The 19,818-nt window shown below is 45.3% G+C and overlaps 1 protein-coding gene across 1 annotated transcript; it reads left to right on the top strand.

Annotated features, from left to right (window-relative positions):
- Positions 1–4,004: 4,004 nt before the first annotated feature.
- LOC120518720 (hemolin-like) lies at positions 4,005–19,663 on the top strand. Its single transcript, XM_039741648.1, has 4 exons — positions 4,005–4,238; positions 11,244–11,279; positions 16,486–16,770; positions 18,955–19,663. The coding sequence occupies exons 1-4, from the start codon at positions 4,208–4,210 to the stop codon at positions 19,266–19,268; spliced, it is 666 nt and encodes a 221-aa protein (XP_039597582.1). The 5' UTR covers positions 4,005–4,207; the 3' UTR covers positions 19,269–19,663.
- The last annotated feature ends 155 nt before the right edge of the window (positions 19,664–19,818 follow it).

Raw genomic sequence — 19,818 nt, 5'->3', positions numbered from 1 at the left:
ATGCGGGGCATGGGGTAGGCATCGAACTTGGAGACCTGATTCAGACGTCTAAAGTCGTTACAGAACCTCCAGGAGCCGTCTGGCTTGGAGACGAGGACAACAGGGCTGGACCAGGGACTATGGCTCTCTTCAATTATGTCCATGTCCAACATACGTTGCACCTCCAGTTCGACCTCTGCGCTGCTTTGCCTCCGGAGCCTATAGGGCCTCTCCCGGACGATTACCCCGGGGTCCGTGACTATATCGTGGGCAATCAGCGAGGTCCGGCCGGGTGATTCGCTTACGACTTTGGGGATGGCTCAGAGTGTCTGGATTAACTCCTGCCGCTGCTTGGGTGTCAGCTCTTCGCCGAGGTTGAGGGCAGTCGTGCTCGAGAAAAGGGAGAGTGACCTATGGGAGCCGGGAAGCTCCTCCCTATCCTTCCATGGTTTCAACAGGTTGACATGATAGATCCTCTCACTCGGTCGACGGTTGGGTTGTTTCACCAAATAGTCGACGAGCCCTTTCCTTTCCTTAACCTCGTAAGGCCCTTGCCAGTGAGCAAGCAGCTTAGAGTGGGAGGTAGGGATGAGTACTATAACCCGGTCCCCCGGGCGGAACTCCCTGAGGACGGAGTTGCGGTTGTAACACCGGGCCTGCGCTGCTTGCGCACGCAGTCACGTGTTCTTTTAGGAGGGGCCTGATTTTGTGAGTCGATCGCGCAGTTGCGCTCTGTACTCTAAAATATTAGAGGAGGGAAGGGCCTCAGCCTCCCAGCCCTCTTTTAGGATGTCGAGGATTCCTCGGGGTTGTCGCCCATATATCAATTCAAACGGAGAGAAGCCCGTAGAGGCCTGAGGTACCTCCCGATAGGCAAAAAGCACGAGCGGGAGGAGCTGGTCCCAGTTCCTGCCGTCCGCGCTGACTACCTTGCGGAGCATCTGCTTAAGCGTCTGATTAAATCGTTCCACCAACCCATCAGTTTGCGGGTGATAGACAGACGCCTTTAGGTGCTTTATCTGCAGTAATTTGGCTACCTCCCTGAACGTATCCGAAGTAAAGGGCGTACCCTGGTCCGTGAGGACTTCTTTGGGTATGCCCACTCGGGAAAACACATTAACCAATTCCCGTGCGATGCTTTTAGAATTAGCGGAGCACAGGGGAACCGCCTCTGGGTACCGGGTAGCATAATCCACCATGACTAGTATATACTTATGGCCACGGTTTGAGGGCTCCAGGGGTCCTACCAAGTCAACCCCTATTCTTTCAAAGGGGACATCGATCAGGGGTATAGGGACGAGAGGAGCCCGGTCCTTTCTAGGAATCTGGCGGATCTGGCACTCCGGACAGGACTGACAGAAACGCCGGACCTCCTCATTGATCCCCGGCCAGTAAAACCGGAGCTTAAACCTCTCCAGCGTTTTCTCGGCCCCGAGGTGGGCGCCTAGGAGGTGAGCGTGCGCCAACTCGCATATCTCCCGCCGGAAGGTACACGGAATTAGCAGCAACTTCCGCACCTCGCCCTCATGGGTTGCCACTCGGTACAACAGATCGTTCTCAAGGACAAAGAAGGGATCACGCGGTGTGGAACCGTCCGCTTGGGTGCTGTTAGGCAGAACGACAGCATTCCGGGCAAAGCGCAGGGAGTCATCATTCCACTGCTCCCTCTTAAAGGAGGCTGGCGTGGACCGGAACTGATGGTCCAGGCCGCCAAGAGGGTCTTGCAGCCTGGGCCCGGGAAGAGTTCCCTGGCTAGTCCCTTCCTCGGCGGAATCTTCCGGGTCGGGGTCCGTAGCCGCGGAACGCTCCCCCGAGGCACCAGCGCCATTAGGGCCTGCCCTTGTGCACGGCGTGGAGACCGCGGGAGGGGTGCCTCTCCCCGTCATAACAAGATCCAATAAGGCCCCGGGAGCGGTGGATGTCTTACCGCTGATTCTTTTAGACCAGTCTTGTCCCAAAATCACTGGGAAGGGGGGTTCAGGCAACACAGCGACCGTTATTTGGGTTGGTTCCCCCCTCCAGGTTACATAACAGCGAGCGGAACGATACGACCTAGTCCCCCCATGCACACAAGTGACCAACAAGCGTTGGTTTAGCCACTGTCGCGGTAAGACAAAACGGCGAGCTACAATGGTAATGTTGCTGCCGGAGTCAAACAAAGCCACCACGGCGTGCCCATTTAACAATACCACTCCCGTGTTCGGACTCGCCAAGGGATGCGGCGGGGTACAGTACCTCTCCGACGACGTCCAGGTGCAGTCCATGGGCTCTGGAGCGATGTTGTGGGGGCAGGTTGGCAGCAGGTGGCCAGTCTCGCCGCACTTGTAACAGCGCGGCGGGCCCGGCTTTTCTCTGGGTCTTGGCGGTGCTTCTGCAGCACGTCGAGAGGGCTCGGGGGTGGCCGCCCATCCCTGTCGGTTCCCCCGAGCAGGCCTTTCTGACCCTCCGAGTCGGAGGACCGCCAGCTGACGCTCCAGGACGTCCAGGAGGCCTGGCATGTCCTTATAGGCGTGTCCCCGGACCTGCTGGGCGAGGGAACTGGGCAGCGAGTTGACCAGGCCTTCACAGGCCACCTGCTCCACCACTCTCCGAGCTTGGGGTCCTTCTGGCCGTAGCCAGCGCCCCATCTTGCCCCAGAACTCGAACGCCTGGGCGCGGGCAGGCTTTTCGGGGTCAAAGACCCAGTTCCGCCATTCAGCCGCTTGCTGGCCCGGGGTGATGCTGTAGCGAGCCAGTATTTCGGGTTTGAGGAGGTCGTCATTGGCGGCCTCCTCCTCAGGAAGGTCATAATAGGCCCGCAGCGCGGGCCCCTTAAGATAGGGCGCCAGTATGGACGCCCACTCGGACCGATGCCACTCGTTCCGGGTGGCCGTCCGTTCAAATACGCCCAGGTAGGCCTCGATATCCTCTGAGGCGCTCATCGGGACCAAAGGAGGAGGCGTCTGCTTGGGCGGGTCTGGCCTTACCCTCTGGGCCTCTGCCAACCTGGCCTTCGTGGCCTCCAACTCCATGGTGGTGGTGGCTTGCGCCTGCTGCAGCGCCTGGAGTTGGGCGTTCATGTTTTGTAGCACGGTATTCAGGTCCTGTCCCTCCGTCATTTTTCCGGGATTGCAAAATCCTGCCGACTACGCCACTGTAAAAGACTTGAAGAGACAGTAATAAATGTTGGGGTTTTGCCGGCCCCGTATATTATACACAAAATAAAGCAGGTCAAAAATTATAAACAAACAGTTCATAGCTCATAGCTATTGAGCTCCTGTTTATTTTTTGGAGCCAGTTGGTGCCCAAAAATGTCTTCTGTGACCAGTGTGTTCCCTCAATATATATATATATATATATACTGTATATATATATATATGTATATATATATATATATATATATATATATATATTTAGTGTTGTTGTGTACCATATTGTATATACAGTGCATATATATATATATATATATATATATATATATATATATATATATATATATATACACATTGTAAAAGACTTGAAGAGACAGTAATAAATGTTGGGGTTTTGCCGGCCCCGTATATTATACACAAAATAAAGCAGGTCAAAAATTATAAACAAACAGTTCATAACGCGACGCCGAGTCCTGGCGTCGCGGCCATTTTATTGGGGAGGAGCCGGAAGTGGAGGAATGCTGGGAAGGACCGTGAGGGAGGATGGGAAGGATGACGTCAGGGCAAGATGGTGGAGGAAGGGCGGAAGTGCCGCACTGCGGTCAAACCCGGCTATGGAGGAGGGAGGTCTTTTTTCCTATAAGGAAGCAGAGGGAGAAAGTTAATACCCCGCCATTCCCTGCCGGCGAATGTTTTCCCAGGTGCTTTTGAATCCGTCCGCGGCCTCCTACTCGCGCGTGCGTGACAACATATATATATACATACTGAGTGGTATTTTTGTATTCCGTCTTAAGTTTGTAATATTTGCAAATGTGTTTAGCAGTCACAGTGTCATTTGGAAGTTCACTATATAAAAATAAAGTGAATATCATGTCAAACAGCAGATTAGTAAATTGCTGTTTTGAGTATTATAAGCAAAAAATATATATTGTAAATGAAACATCTAGAACAAAGAAAAGAGTGAAACATTCAAAGTGGTTTTCTTGGTGGCGGCATTGTGGCTGGTCGTCATTTCCTGAAACACCCAAAACTGCAGCAGAATTGCTTAAGTTAAAATCTTTTCCGTCCGTTCAGTTCCCCTCATTCCCAAGTGAAGAATGCAGAACTTGGAACTTCACCTGTTTCTCTGTAAGTGCACTACTTAGCTTTTTGTGTTTTGATGGTTTATCGGTTTTTGCATCCTTACAGTCAATCTGTTCTCATTATCATTAGAGATAAAATGAAATTGTTAAAACTGTAAAAGAAACTTCATGATGTTGCCTTTTCCTGGTGACAAATATGAGCTCCTGTGTGGAATATCATTTCAGTGATTCAAGTGAGCCTCGTCATCTACTGCTGTTGGCTAAACTCTTGGATTCCTGGTTAACAGTAGGAGAACATTTGAAATCTGCAGTGTTTTAAAAGTGTTATGTTTCTGGCTATTAGGTTTAGTGGCTTTGAGCCAGTTGAGTTCTCTTAGATCTTGAACTCAGCTCATCTTTAAAAAGCTCTATGAGATGTTTGAATTAAACATTAAGCATTAAGTTGGCAGCAGTGGTGGTTTATGGATCTGCTTTGTATGTAAATGTAAAAAATGGAAGAAAAGTTTACAGTTTACTGACACATTGCAGTGCTTTAATAATTTGAGTTATACCACACACTAGTGAATGTCTTTTTAATAAGGAATATCGAGGATATTAAAAATAATTCCAAAAGTGTGGAAGTTTTCGTATGTATTGTGTGACCACTTCAGTTAAAAACGATGCCAGAAGCAGTCAGCAAAGAATCTGTTTTTGGAATGATGTAACAATTTTAGAATTTCTTTGTTAAGTTTTAACCTGTCTTATCTCTATTCGTTTGTTTTATTTTATTTCTGTTTTCTTATTGGATGTAACCGAGACAGCAAATTTCATTTTTTCTTCTGTAAATGTGAATAAAAAACTTTGAACCAATTAGATGGTTTCACGTATCAGAATATAACCAACAATCATGTAATAGTTAGCTTATATAAAATAAATTATAGACATCAGCACAACAAGACACAAAAATTAGAAGTAAATGCGAGTGATTTGGAAAACATAACAATTATAAAGTTAAGTGTACAAATGTAAAGATCAAGAAGAACAGCAGAGCGAAGACGATGGTAACATTCAGAGGCGGCCTTAGGGGTGTGCGGGCCTAGGGCTGACCATCCCACGCCGGGCCGGTTACGTCAAATGCTGTTACTGGTATGTGTAGACTGTAAAAACCTGTGAGTGAATTTATTAAAAAAAAATGTTAACATACACTGGATTTTATCATTACAGTATTCAGCTAATTTTTGCAAGATAATACTTAGACTTTATCAAAATGTATTAACGTAGAGGTATCGTCATGAAATCTCTTACTGGTTTCCAGGTTCAGAGACGAAAATCCACTTTTCTTGCCTTCCGATTGGAAAAGTCGTTGACATCTTCGTAGTCTAATCTGGATGTAATGTCTTTTTCTATAGATTAATGGGCTATACCTATTTTAGGAAGGGATTATACTGGTGACCCTTTTCAGGTGATGAAGGTGGACTATGGAATTTTTCCAAAGACGTACATGTACGGAATTTGACCTTGAAGAGGGATTTTAAAAGGGTTCCTCTTAGAAGCATCTCAAATATATATATACTGGAGAATATAACTTAACAAATCCGCTCGAAATCCACCGTTTTAGAAGGGATAAGATGAAGAAATGATGAGAGGTAATCTGAGGTGCTAAAATTAACGGAGATGTCAGTCAGGAGGAGAGTTTTAATGTGACATGGCACGGGCTCTTTGTGACCGGTCAGATTCAAAACACTCCATTGCAGTAGACAATTCGAGCTGGGAGACCCTTAAAAGGCGGACTGTATTAATTTATTATAGAGATGAGGGAGACATGACAGCAATGGTGGATTTAGGTATGGGTGACATGGGCAACTGCCAAAGTGGCATCTCACCAGTGGTGGCACAGGATGCTCATACCAGAAAAATTCAGAAGGATGATTACAGCCTGAGCCAGTCAATCCATTAGGGATGTCATTTATGAAAGTTAAGGATTCCCACCCCGGTCAACAAAGTCTTGTAATACTATTTGTATGTTGTCACCCAAAGGGCACAGTTTATGAATGTTAAGGGGTTGTGATCATCCAAGGGAATGACAGGCTGATACTTCAACGGATTTTTGGGGCTTTGTCTCCAGCAGGGGGCAATTTCTGCCTGAGTTTGTGACCTTTATAGAAGTGCAGGACATTCTTGAAGCCATATATATATATATATATATATATATATATATATATATATATTGTGACAGATAGGGGGTGCAATCACTCCCTTGAACCCCTGTCCAAGACTCCAGACACCAGAAAAAAGTACAAAATATGACTTTATTAATTTGCCACAGTGCACAAAGCACCCTCTCCTCCACTATACTCATAAATAACCAAACACTAATCACAAATACAATCCTCCACTCCCAGACGCGTTGCCACCCTTCCACCCAGCTCAGCTCGCCGTCTGGGAGCTCCCACAGTCCTGTTATATTCCCTGACCCGGAAGTGTTCCCAATCCCCAGTCCATGTGATCCTGTATCACTTCCGGGTTAGGTAAAAAGTTCTTCTCTTCTCCCCGGAAGCCTGTCGCTCTTCCTTTGACGAACTTCCTGGTTAAAGGGCACAAATTAGTCTTTGGTCCTCCCTGCAGCTCCCTCTTGCGGCCCCTGTGGTATCCAGCAGGGTTGTGTATAAAAACTACATAGTCCATGACTCCCTGCTGGTCTTCGACGCACCTCCATACTGCAGGGAGGGCTCCATCTGGTGGCCTGGGGGTATTGGCCAGGATGACAAGCTGGCCATGTACCACAATATATATTGTAATAAGGCGCTATATAAGCGTCCGACCCGGCACAGACTGACGCAGAGGCATGTAGCAAATAAACAAAGGCTTTATTAATTCTACAGCCGTGGGACACATCTTCCCCGTGTCACACAGCCCAACACAGTCCCAAAACACAAGTAACACCACCAAAACACTCTTTCTCCTTTACCACGACTCCTCCTCAAGCTTAGTCCTCCTCCTCCCGTCTGGCTCCTGAGTGGTGGTGGCTGGCCCCTTTTATAGCCCACCCGAAAGCGTTCCAGGTGCTTGACCACCTGGTCCTAATTGCACTTCCAGGTGGGGTTGAAGACTCGTCCAGCCGGACTGTTGACTCCACGCAGCACCCCCTAGCAGCTATCCCATCTCCAAACCTGGCTGTGGAGGACTCCATCTCCCATGGAACCAGGCAGGAGGCAGGGGAAATCATAGTCGGCCCGGGAGGCTGCCACCAAGCATCCCGGGAGAGGTATTGAGCTGTCCATAGTTGCTCCCCTAGAACATATGCAGCGGGGGCGTCCCAGCCGGTGATGGGACCCAGCCGTCCATCACAATATATATACCCCTTCAATAACCATGGTGGAAATAATCAGATATATGGATTATATTATATGTGGAAGCAAAGGTCTGTGATACGGTTTGCATATCTGTAGCAAGAGATCCACAAAGGGAGAAAATGATTCACGTATCTTAAAATATGTTTTTTTATTTCTAAGTGCCAGGTGTCATCATCAGAGGAAAATGATTAGGCAATATATAGCTGGTAAAGGGTGGGGATGGAGGGGGAAGTTGTGAAGTGCTGGATTAGTAAGGGGTTCGGAAGGTGTTGGTCCTAAGGTCTCTTTTTATTATTTAGATGTTCTTCTTTTTAAGCCTGCATATCCTGGGTTCAAGTCCAAGTGTCTGTTAATGGTGTTTTCATTAGAGAGCCACAATTCAGCCAGCTCTCTGCCACTCTTGGTACTGGCCCTGAATTTGACTTTCACAGTGCGCCAATTAAACGTGTGTCCGGTGGAACTTGTATGTGTGTAAATCGGAGAAAGTGGGTCTTTCCTACTGACGGCATTGCAATGTTGCTGTAAATGTGCTGCGAGTCTTTTAGATGTTTGTCTCACGTATGCCACTGGGCATGCATTGCATGCAATGCCGCTGTGGTCCGGCCGGGACGCCTTGGAGGACCAGAGGAGGGCGTGTGCCTCCTCCAGACCGAGAGGTGGCGTCCGTCCTGGTTATGCAGGAGGCCTCGGGTAGAGGGCTTGGAAGCCCAGCCCTGTAGGGACCCTTGGCCACCGCCAGGCGGCGCCCCAGTGCCTGTTGATCCCGGGAGCCCGGCACTTCCGCCACACTAGGAAGTGCCGGGGGGAAGACGAAAGGGGACACACGGACAGCTTCCGGGTGCGCAGCCGGCACTTCTGCCACACAGGGGTGTGGCCAACGTTAACTGCCGGGAAGCAGCTGGAGCCCATCCGGGTTCCCATAAAAGGGGCCGCCTCCCTCCAGTCAGTGGTGGAAGTCGGGAGGCAGAAGGACGGAGCTTGAGAGAGGACAGGAGGCGGCCAGGAACAAAGGCACAGAGACTGTGGGCCCTGGACTTTGGGGGATTCAGTGCCAGGGGCACTGGGGTTGTGTGAGTGCACGTGATTTGGACTACTGTGTATATATTGTAAATAAAGAGTGTGTTGGGTGCAAAAATGTTGTCTGTCTGTCTGTCTGTGCCGGGGCCAGCGCTCACAGCCGCAAACTGCGTTTTTTTGTCTCTGTGGTCAAATTTTTGCTTTTGGCACTGAAAAGGACAGTTCATAAAGTGTTTGCCACAGCTCTGGATAGGACGCGTGCTGTACTTTCTGAGATGCCACAATGATAAGGGAGGGTGTGGTATGTGTGGTGGGGGATAGTTATTGTGGTCTGCAGAGGGGGCTCCTGACGCCCAAACCTGACACAGACAGACGCAGAGGCACAAGTGCAAGCACACACTTTTATTCTTTTCTTTTTCCCACGACACAGTTCAGCACACACAGCACTCTTTTTCTTCTTCCTCTTCTTCTCCACTCTTCCTGGCAACCTTTGTGTTCTTCCACCCAACTCTGAGTCCTGGAGTAGTGGCTGCTGGTTCCTTTTATAAGGGTGCTTGTTGAACTGGCTGTGGGATTAAGGGCTCAGCAGCTCTCCAGGCGCCCCCTGGCAGTGGCCACAGGCCCAGGCAGGGTTCAAGGTTCCATGCTCTATACCTGTGGCACTGCTGCCCTCTAGTGTTTTGGGGGAGGTAATGTTCTGGGTACACTCTCTCCCCAGGACCATCCATCCATTACAGGGCCTTCCCAGCTAGGAAAGGGCTCCGGCTGTCCGCCACAATATATATATATATATATACAGTATATTGAACTTGCTTTAAAATGCAGCTTTCACTTCCAATATACCATATCATAATTTGTACATACATATCCAGGCCAAAGAGGAGACATTGGAGCAGTATAATCATCGTCCAGTTCTTGAGTGGGGAATGCTGATGATTGTACGTCCGATTCGGCAAAGTGTCTTCTTTTTGCAAATTGCTTCAGGCTTCTAGAAAGCGTCTCATCATTAAAAACTCACATATTTTACATATTCAGTGAAGTTTTCAAGGAACTTTATGGGTAACTACCATCCGAGCTATGTTATATATGGACTGTGCTCTTCCAAGACCCAGATAGCATGTTGTTTTTTACCCCTATCTGTGCACAGTGCACCTGCTCTAATCACTCATGGCCTCTGCCTAAAAGTGACGGGTCAGGCCTGCTTTCATCAACCAAAATCCCTGCCTGAAAGAACTGTCCCCACATCAGCCGCATTAGGCTCACAAATCTCAATTATCAAAGAGTTATTTTTTGAATCTGGTTGGAGGTGCCAACCCAGCTGTCCCCATTTACACGAAGATTTAGCAAAAACAATGAACGATGGTATTCAAATACGAACAATCTGCTGCCTCCATAACACTCTGGTTAGCGTCGTCTGAATGACTTAGTCAGCTATAAGTAGGCTGGGGTGCTCTTCTACTTAGGTCTCTTTTAGAAGAATTGACACCTCCATCCTGGTGGTCTTGCTTTCATGACCCAGGAACCAGAAGGGGTGGAGTCAGTTGTCCTCACTGGGCGGTTTCTCTGCACTGTGAAGGAAGAAGGAGACAAGACAGGGTGGCAACACGTACCTGGGAAGACCTCGGAGGGTGACCCATGGACATGTGCGTGACATGGTGCACGCTCCGTAAAGGCTGTTTTATGTACACGGCAAGGCACGCACATTCCAGACACAGAGGAAGACCAACCCCTGGTTGATGAGGTCTAGTAACATTGTTTGTGTGTCTTCGCCCAAGGAGCGTGTGCTCTGTAAATTCCATGGTATGGCCATCGATGTCTAATGCTGACTATCTACTATGGACACCGAGGGGCACCGTATCTACAGCCTACCGCCCCAACAACCACCACCTAGGACTCAAAATCAATCGGCACTACATGACAGAGTGTTTATGAATCAGAGGTAGAGTCTGACTCTGGCAATGTTAGAAAGATGTTTTGGGAGGTAACATCTGAGAGGGAACCATGACTTGGAGAAATGTCTAAACGAAAGTCCACACTAAAGAACTCCAGCACCCTCTTTGGAGGTTATCTGATTAAACTTTGCTTTGTGTGCTTTTCAGAAAATGGAGTTGCCTGCAAAAAATACTCAGCCCTCAAAGAGTTAAATTAAATTAAAAACTAGCACACTGCCACAGACCCCTAAAACGTGCTTTACCACAGATGCAGGAGTCATAGGTCTGTGCACAAGCCACCCCATGAAGTAGACACAAACCAGTAGCCATAAGGTTAGGTCTTAGTGAGGCTACAGGCCTTATTGTTTTGTTCTTCTCGCCCTCTTTTAATGTGGAACTTGTTGACATCGTTCTGGGTATGGTGGGTCACTGTAAGTCACCCCCCACTTCTCAATATAGTGTGCATTTTCAGAATTCCTTTGCCCCCCTAGAGTGGTCTCTGTAGTTTACCAGACTATTGCATGGCACCTGACTTGATTTCTATTCAAAGAATTTCAAAGTTTCATCTGCATTTCTTCAGATGGTCTCCTTCTCCTTTAGTACTGCTGTATCAAGACCACCATTAACGCAGAAATGAGTGGCACATTTTTTTCATACAGGAAGGAGCGGAAAACCCACAGCAATATAAAGTATGAAGTGAATTGTTGTTTCGTTTTATTCTGTTTTGACTCATATTATTATTTTTTGTTTGTTTTTGTGTCTTTCTTTCAGGGTTGACCACATTGACGTCATCATCAGAGGGCCAAGGTAAGACAGTGGAGTTTTCAAAGTTCAAATTTATTTAGCATAGGGTCTGATGAATGAGTACAATGAGGAATGTCACAAAACTGTACCAGGTCTCTCTATAAAACACGTCAAACAAGTATCAGCAATGTAGCAGTCCGGTGCCGCTAATTATTTATTTTTTTGGTGGAGATTCCAGGGATGCACCCAACCTTGGCCCGACCCGCACACATTCACAAGCAGAGACACAAAACAACAGGTAATAAAACAATAAAATAATGAATTCTGTTGTCTTAGCTACTATAAACATTACTAATAGTAGTGGAGCTAATGAATTTGAAAATCTTTATATAATTCCACTGAGTGCCCATCAGGGCCTGCTGCTTTCCCACATTTTAGTGAGTTTATAGCATCCAGTAGTTCTGAGAGTGTCAGAGGTTTGTCCAGCTCCTCTGCAATAAGAGTATCTTGCTGTTGTATTTGTAATGTGTCAAAAACTCATTAGATTGTGTCTTACCATCTTTAAACTGGGTAGAATTGAACTTACTGTATGTACTACTTATATAGGACTTATAGCACTCTCTAAATGTGTGGGGTATTTTTATAGTCAATTTGAAGAAACCAGGTTGAGATGATCTGAGCTTTGTGACATGGCGCATTATCCTGCCGGATGTAGCCATCAGAAGATGGGTACATTGCGGTCATGAAGGGTTGGACATGATCAGCAACAATACTCAGGTAGGATGTGGCATTTAAACAATGCTCAATTGGTACTAAGGGGCCCAAAGTGTTCCAAGAAATTATCCCACAAATGATTACCTCTCCACCACCACCAGCCTGAACTGTATATACAAAGCAGGATGGATCCATGCTTTCGTGTTGCTGATGCCAAATTCCAAATGTCACAACAGAAATCGAGACTCATCAGACCAGCCAATGTTTTTCCAAACTGCTGTTGTCCAATTCTGGTGAGCCCGTGTGAATTGTGGCCTCAGTTGCCTGTTCTTAGCTGACAGGAGTAGCACCTGGTGTGGTCTCCTGCTGCTGTAGCCCATCTGCTTCAAGGTTTGACGTGTTCTGCATTCAGAGATGCTCTTATGCATACTTCATTTGTAACGAGTGGTTATTTGAGTTCCTGTTGTCTTTCTATCAACTTAAACCACTCTGGCCATTCTGGCCTGACCTCTGGTGCCAACAAGGCATTTTCACCCAGAGACCTGCCGCTCACTGGAATATTTCCCTTTATCAGACCATTCCCAGTAAACCCTAGCAGGTCGTCTTGACAGTATCTACATACCGAAATGCACTGAGTTGCTGCCATGTGATTAGCTTATTAGATATTTGCGTTAACATTAATAAAGTATCTATCTATCTATCTATCTATCTATCTATCTATCTATCTATCTATCTATCTAACAAGCAGTTGAACAAGTGTACCAATAAAGTGGTGATGAGTATAGTAGTGTGGCTGTAGCAAAGTTACAAAAAAAAAAAAAAGAACCAGGGAGCATTTATCAGAAATGTCCTCTCGACCAATGCAGATTGTGAAATGTTAGCAGCCTGATATGTTGCACATTAAGACACTTTCGTTACCCTCTTGAGAACTTCTGTACCGTCATTTACTAGAAAAAGTTTGCTGTTGTGAAAGAATGAGTCTTGACACACTGGAAAGGTTTGGGACAGCCGCCCGTATATTGTCCCTGGCTGCAGAAAGGGCACAGATGTGCATAGGTTGAGTTTCAGACTGAACTGAAAGTTAATGGAAAAGATGGCCGCTTTATAACCCGAAACCGAAAGTGATGTCATCTAGGGCCAGAACCAGAAGTGGCATCAGTCTGGGTGCTGGAACCAGAAGTGACGTTGTTGATGTTGAAACAGGCAGGTTTTCCCGCATTTGGCCTGCAGTGCTAACAGAGGTAAGGTTTAGTGCACCCTGCCACCCACTGGCCTGGCGGGTAATTACCTTTACTTGGTCCACTCAGCTCCCTCCTAATCGCACTTGTGTGGCACTGTATTGAACTCGTTTGAAAAACACTGCAACCAAGGAAATGCTCTTGTATTATCGCTTTGTACACAGATATAAAACTGATTAAACCAATACATATTTTGGATGTTCAAACATTTCCAGAAAAAAAAGTATTCTGTTAGTGATCAAGAGCATCAAAGGCCTGTGAACAAGCTTACTAGCCGACTTCAAAACCTCAGAAGGACAATTACAAAAATGGTTGAGTCTTGCTGGCTTTGTGACTAAAAGTTGTTAAAAAGCTACTAGTGCCTGAGAAAAACATTAACGATAGAGTGCAGTATGGAAGGAATTGTGAGCATTGATGAATGGCAGTTTATAGTGATGCAGCAGAGAGATGTTTTCAAAAATCTGTTTAGAAATATAACAGTGAATACAATACAATGGTGAATGTATCTCAGCCACACTTAAGGAAGAAGAAGGAGGTGGAATGGTGTTTGGGTTTTCAGCTGCAGTGAAGAGTTGATGAAATCTGCTGTGTGCAGGAGGAAATTGCAGAATGGCTTGCTTCCCACAACTGAGAAGTTATTTTCAGAGAGAAAACGGTCAGAAGTTAAATTTCAGCAAGATAATGTCTCCTGACCACACTGCAAAGACCACAAACACATTTGGTCTCAGAGCGAGTTCACGAGTCTCATGTTTTGGCCTGATTAGAGGCCATATTTAAACCACGTAGACTCTCAAACTAGCTGAGAAACATTTTTCCACTGCTGAGTAACCATTTAAAGCCATCAAAGCTGAGTGGAATCATATTAACTGTTCTTTCTGTAAAACACTGTCTGCAAATTTATTGACATTTTCCCACACAGGCAATGTATTTTAAAAGGCCTGTAGATATCTGTATATGTTTATTTATGCCAAGCAGATGAGTGTTCTCCTAGGTACAGACCATGATGTCTTTTTTCTGTGCACATGTTGGCAAACTGCAGTGAAAGGGACGCTGACATTTAAAGTTAAATTAACTTTATCCATCTTTCCATTTTTTTTAGCCTGTCTTATCAAGCGCGGAGCCAAAGTAGCTCAAATGGCCCAGTTGCTCAGTCTGGCCAGACGGCCTGCTCTAGGAAGTCATGGATGCTCTTCAAAGGCTGTAGACATTTTGTTTTGTAGTCTTCCCCTGATCTGCGCTTCAACACAATCCTGTCTCTAAGCTCTGCTGGCCATCCTTTTGACCTCATGCCTTCATCTTTGTGGGACCTGTCGTAGATAGGTGTGCCCCTTTTCCTAATCATCTCCTATCAACTGATAGGACCACAGAAGGTCTCCAGACAAAGTGTAGAAACATCTTAGTGGTGATCAATAGAATTTGATGCCCCTGAGCTAAATTTCAAGTGCCATACTAAAGGGTCTGAATACTTGTGTCAATCTGGTATTTCAGCTTTTTTAATTTTAACATATTTGCAAAAAATGATAACATCTGATTTTTGCTTTGTTAATATCCCTTCCTGTTGCTGTATTTTCTCCATATACAGAGAAAGTATTTCATAGAATGAATTGGTTCTCTTTGGCCCTGTTTATTGACATTGTTCAGACCCTTTACCTCTCTTCCTCCACAATTCTTCTCACAAAGACCAACATTTTCCAGCACCTTTTCATGTATTTCAAGGAGCCGGGCAAGGTTGACCTATTCCACTGCTCCTTTCAAGCTCTCATTGGAGCGACTTGCAGTTTTTCTCTGCAGCTCAGATCTAACAGGTTTTGATTATCCGCAAAAAGATGTCCCTGTATGCTAATGGAATATGTTGTCCAAAGGTCTTTACCAGCCACTTTTATTTGTGTGCAGTTCCATTCATTCACAAGTGAGTGAACTTTCTTGTAAAAAATCACAATGAAGTTCTTTCAGTCACATTAAAGTTGCCTTTGCTGGCGTACAGGGGACAGGGGGCTCTCACTGCAGCTGAAATACAGAAGGTCATATCAGTCTCACCTTGATACAAGTATCATATTACCACTTTTATCACCTGCATGTTAACAAAACATCTTCCATCCATCCATCCTCTTCCGCTTATTCGAGATTGGGTCGCGGGGGCAGCAGCTTGAGCAGAGATGCCCAGACTTCCCTCTCCCCAGTCACTTCTACTAGCTCTTTTGGGGAAATCCCGAGGTGTTCCCAGGCCAGCTGAGAGACATAGTCCCTCCTGCATGTCCTGGGTCTTCCCCGAGGCCTATTCCTGGTTAGACGTGCCTGGAACACCTCACCAGGGAGGCGTCCAGGAGGCATCCTGATCAGATGACCGAGCCACCTGATCTGACTCCTCTCAATGTGGAGCAGTGGCTCTACTCTGAGCACCTCCCAGATGACTGAGCTTCTCACCCTATCTTTAAGGGAAAGCCCAGACACGCTGTGGAGGAAACTCATATTCGCAATCTCGTTCTTTCGGTCACTACCCACAGCTCTTGACCATAGGTGAGGGTTGGAACGTAGATCGACCGGTAAATTGAGAGCTTTGCCTTTCAGCTAAGCTCCATTTTCACCACGACAGACCAATGTCAATCTCCCGCTCCATTCCTCCCTCATTTGTGAACAAGACCCCGAGATACTTGAACTCCTCCACTTGGGGCAGGATCTCGCCCCCAACCCTGAGAGGGCACTCCACCCTTTTCTGGCTGAGGAACATAGTCTCGGATTTGGAGGTGCTGATTCCCATCCTGGCCACTTCACACTCGGCTGCTAACCGATACAGTGAGAGCTGAAGATCACAGCCTGAGGAAGCAAACCGGACAACATCATTTGCAAAAAGCAGTGACCCAATCCTGAGCCCACCAAACCGGACCCCCTCAACACTCTGGCTGCACCTAGAAATTCTGTCCATAAAAGTTATGAACAGAATCGGTGACAAAGAGGCAATGTGGGTCCCCCTCCCCACATTGGGTGCAGTATGAGTTGGGTGGTGGCTGAAGGTGGGGACCTTGGCGGTCCAATCCTCAGCTACAGAAGCTGGCTCTTGGGGCGTGTAACAAAGCAACTTAATTTTGCAATGTTTCAGATATGGAGAATGCATATAATAGATAATGTGAAAAAGTAATGATTCAAAGTTATATGTGTTTCAGAAATAATTGTAAAGTTCTAAGTTAATGGGCGCATCCTTGGATTGATGGTTCATTAATTGTAAACATGCTTGTACTCCAGCTTTAGTTTTGTGAAAGTTGCTTTTCTCTTTCCGTGGGGTTCTTGTTTATCGCTAATTCATCTTTTCTTCTCTGCAGCTCTCTTAACGGCAACACTGACACTGAGGGATCACAGGTATCCTCTGTACGTTGGAGAAGACGTGACTCTGATCTGCACTATTGAGGGCAGTGATACAGGCCTGACATATTACTGGATGAAAGATGATCAGAGGAACTGGAGAAAAACCAATCAAAACACGATGACACTCCAGTCTGTGACTAAATCTGACAGCGGATGGTACCAGTGCACTGCCTACAGAGATGACTACCCCACTCCTGTTCCCGTCTCCACTGACAGTAATGTTGTTATCCTGAGCATTCGTGGTGAGTGTGTCTCTTCTGAAAAGCTGGCGATGGTCGTCGGTCACTCACTCGCCATCCAGCACAGACAGAGCAGCAGTAGCTAAACTGGATGAATATTTCTGTGAACCGTGTCAGCAGATGTTATGTATACAATGAGACAAGATTGTCTCTTTTAATTTCTTGTGAGTTTATCGATTTGACACATTGAAGGAAATAAGGCACAGAGTTGAAGAATATGCAGCAAATCTCACGATGATGTGAAGGTCCTAATTAATCATCCTGTAAATGAAACCTCAGTAATTGGAGAGCTGGCTGTACAGTTTATGAAAAGGGTTTCATTTGGGCCAGCAGTTGTACTCTAATTGTGACATCCGATCAGCTTCTCTGACTTCTGTGTGATTTGCAGAGCAAACCTGATGATCCTCCTGGGAAAAGAGAAGGAAGAGTTCGACTACTTTATCCTGCTCATTAAACTTGTCTGTCATGTCATCTAAAATGTTATTTCATCTGCCTGCCATGCTGATATAGATTTTAGGGAGATTTCACAAGGTTTTAATGCTGAAATACTGAGGTCACTTAACTTTATAAAAGATACTCAGTGATTTCCTACTGAGGCAGTGATTGTGTCCTCTCTTAGCTGCCATCAGACATTGCAGTAACTCACATGAATTGCCTGACGTCAGTGAACTGACTTCACACAGCACTGGGATTTGAACCCTGATCCACAGTCTCTCGTCACATCAGCTCAGAGTTTCTAAAGGCTTAGCATGAGGACTTGTTGAAGGTTGGTGTGAGTTCTCTACTCTAACACTAATGGTTTGTATTTCTAAAGATGAGAGATGGAGGAACATCTAGACCTTACACAAGGCCAAAGGCAGAGATAGAAGCCTATTTGAAGGAGTTTGATATTCTGGTTATAAAAACACAAAACGGCCCCATAGCACAAATTTCCCCCAAATTGACTGTCACAGGTAATCTTGATACAATGGGAGTCTTTAAGTCCACCTGCTAAGATTTTTTAAAAAGCTAACCAGGAGGAAAAAAAAATAAGGGGTTTTTCATAAAGACTGAAATAAAATGGAGAAGAGAAGGAAGCCTTTCTAAGGGCAGTGAGTTGTTATTTTAAGCCAGAGGCACTAGTATGACTCGTCATACAAAACAATATTCCACAGTCCAAGTGCCTTCATTTTTAAAGATTTTAGTGAAATTCAAAGCAAACAGTTCACACACACCTCCCATTGAAATGCATCTCCAGTGTCGGGTTTGGTGGTCACTCTCGTTTCTCAGCCCAGCACAGTACACCAGAATTATGAACCTGTATTCAAAATAGAAATTGTTAGCCTGTGACAGGAAACATTGCCATAAAAAAAAAATCTTTAGTGTTTTAGTGTAATGCCATGTGTAAACCTCATAAAAGTAGACATAGCTGGTTTGGAGTGATGAGCGATGTTTCCTTTGGTCCCCCATCACATCCCACCCACACCCACTCACCATCATTTCCATTGAATTGCCAACGTGGACTGTTGATTTCACTGTAACTTGAGCCAAACCTAAACCTAAATCTGCCAAATTCATTACCGTTGGCTGAACCATTTTGGTGTGGTAATGTGGTTTTTGGTTTTGAACAACCTTGAACTTGAATTTTGAAGTTGCATCAACAGTAAAATGCAAACATGCAACATTAAATGAACTTTGACTCCTTCAATGCATTTTTGTGCCCCCCGTCCCCCACCTCACTACAAACACCCCTCCTCATGAGATTTTTAACATGCCACGTAGCCTGGATTTTAAGATGGACCATCAAGAAACCTGCATGGACAATTCTGTGAAAATCAATTCAGCTGTGTTTGCATGACTGGCAATCAAACAAACATTCAGATGATTGAAATGAGCTCCTTAGTGCACAAGATAGATAAATAATATCAAATAAGGATGAAAAAACAGACAAAGTATGGATATGTTACTTGAAATAGTCTTAAAAATGTAATTAATCTGGAAAATAAAGTGTACAACTGTTACAAATCACATCCCAGATGGTAAATTCCAGTAAAGTACACTCGATCCCTTCTCAGCTCAAGATGTGGAGTTTTCACATAAAGTCCCTGAGCCGCACATGTTTGGGTTCTGACATTAGTTTTGTGAAAGATGTTTTTCTCTTTCCACGGGGTTCATGTTCACCTCTAATTCATCTTTTCTTCTCTACAGATTATTTAAAGGCGACACTGAGACTAAAGGATCAGAGGTATCCTCTGTATGTTGGAGAAGACGTGACTCTGATCTGCAGCATTGAGGGCTATTATGCACGGTGGACATATTACTGGACCAAAGGTCATCAGACAGACTGGAGAAAAAGCATTAAAAACACGATGACAATCCCGTCTGTGACTGAATCCGACAGCGGACAGTACCAGTGCACTGCCTACAAAGATGGCCCTACTTCTTTTCCTGTCTCTACTGACAGTAATGTTGTCAAATTGAGAGTACTCGCCATCCAGTACAGACAGAGCGGCAGTAGATAAACTGGATGAATATCTCTGTGAACTGTGTCAGCAGATTTTAATCAGATAAGATTGTCTCTTTTAATTTTCTGCGAGTTTATTGATTTGACATATTGAAGGAATTATGGTGCAGAGTTGAAGAATATGCTGCAAATCTCACAATGATGAGAAGTTTCTAATTAATTGCTCTGTAGATTAAACTTTAGTAACTGGAGTGTTCGATTAGCTTCAATGACGTCTGTGTGATTTGCAGAGTACCAACACTACGAGCCTGTATTGAAAATAGAAATTATAGGCCAGTGACAGGCAACACTACAATAAAAAAATTATAGTGTTTCAGTGTAATACCAAGAATGAGCTTTTGTGAAGATTTTAAGAAGTGTGTTTTGAATGTTGATTGATGAAAAGTGCCCATACTTTTATTTTATGAGTGATGTATGAGAGACTTATTTTTTAGTTTTTAGTACACTTTTTAACTTAATATAAGCATGGTTTTAAAAAGGTATTTATTTATATATAATACATGTGTATTATAAATATAACACGTGTCGTGTACTCTTTGCATTATTTG

The sequence above is a fragment of the Polypterus senegalus genome, chromosome 18 (assembly GCF_016835505.1).
Source record: "Polypterus senegalus isolate Bchr_013 chromosome 18, ASM1683550v1, whole genome shotgun sequence".
Classification (NCBI taxonomy): domain Eukaryota; kingdom Metazoa; phylum Chordata; class Cladistia; order Polypteriformes; family Polypteridae; genus Polypterus; species Polypterus senegalus.
Note: the sequence above shows the minus strand (reverse complement) of the source record. Positions and strands in the feature narration are given on the sequence as shown.

What these genes read in the sequence shown, in the direction of transcription:
- LOC120518720 (XM_039741648.1), top strand. Translation starts at nt 4,208, where the DNA reads ATGCAGAACTTGGAACTTCACCTGTTTCTCT. An exon ending in GTCATCATCAGAGGGCCAAG is followed by an intron (nt 11,280 to 16,485) that starts GTAAGACAGTGG and finishes TCTTCTCTGCAG; the next exon opens with CTCTCTTAACGGCAACACTG. An exon ending in TGTTATCCTGAGCATTCGTG is followed by an intron (nt 16,771 to 18,954) that starts GTGAGTGTGTCT and finishes TCTTCTCTACAG; the next exon opens with ATTATTTAAAGGCGACACTG.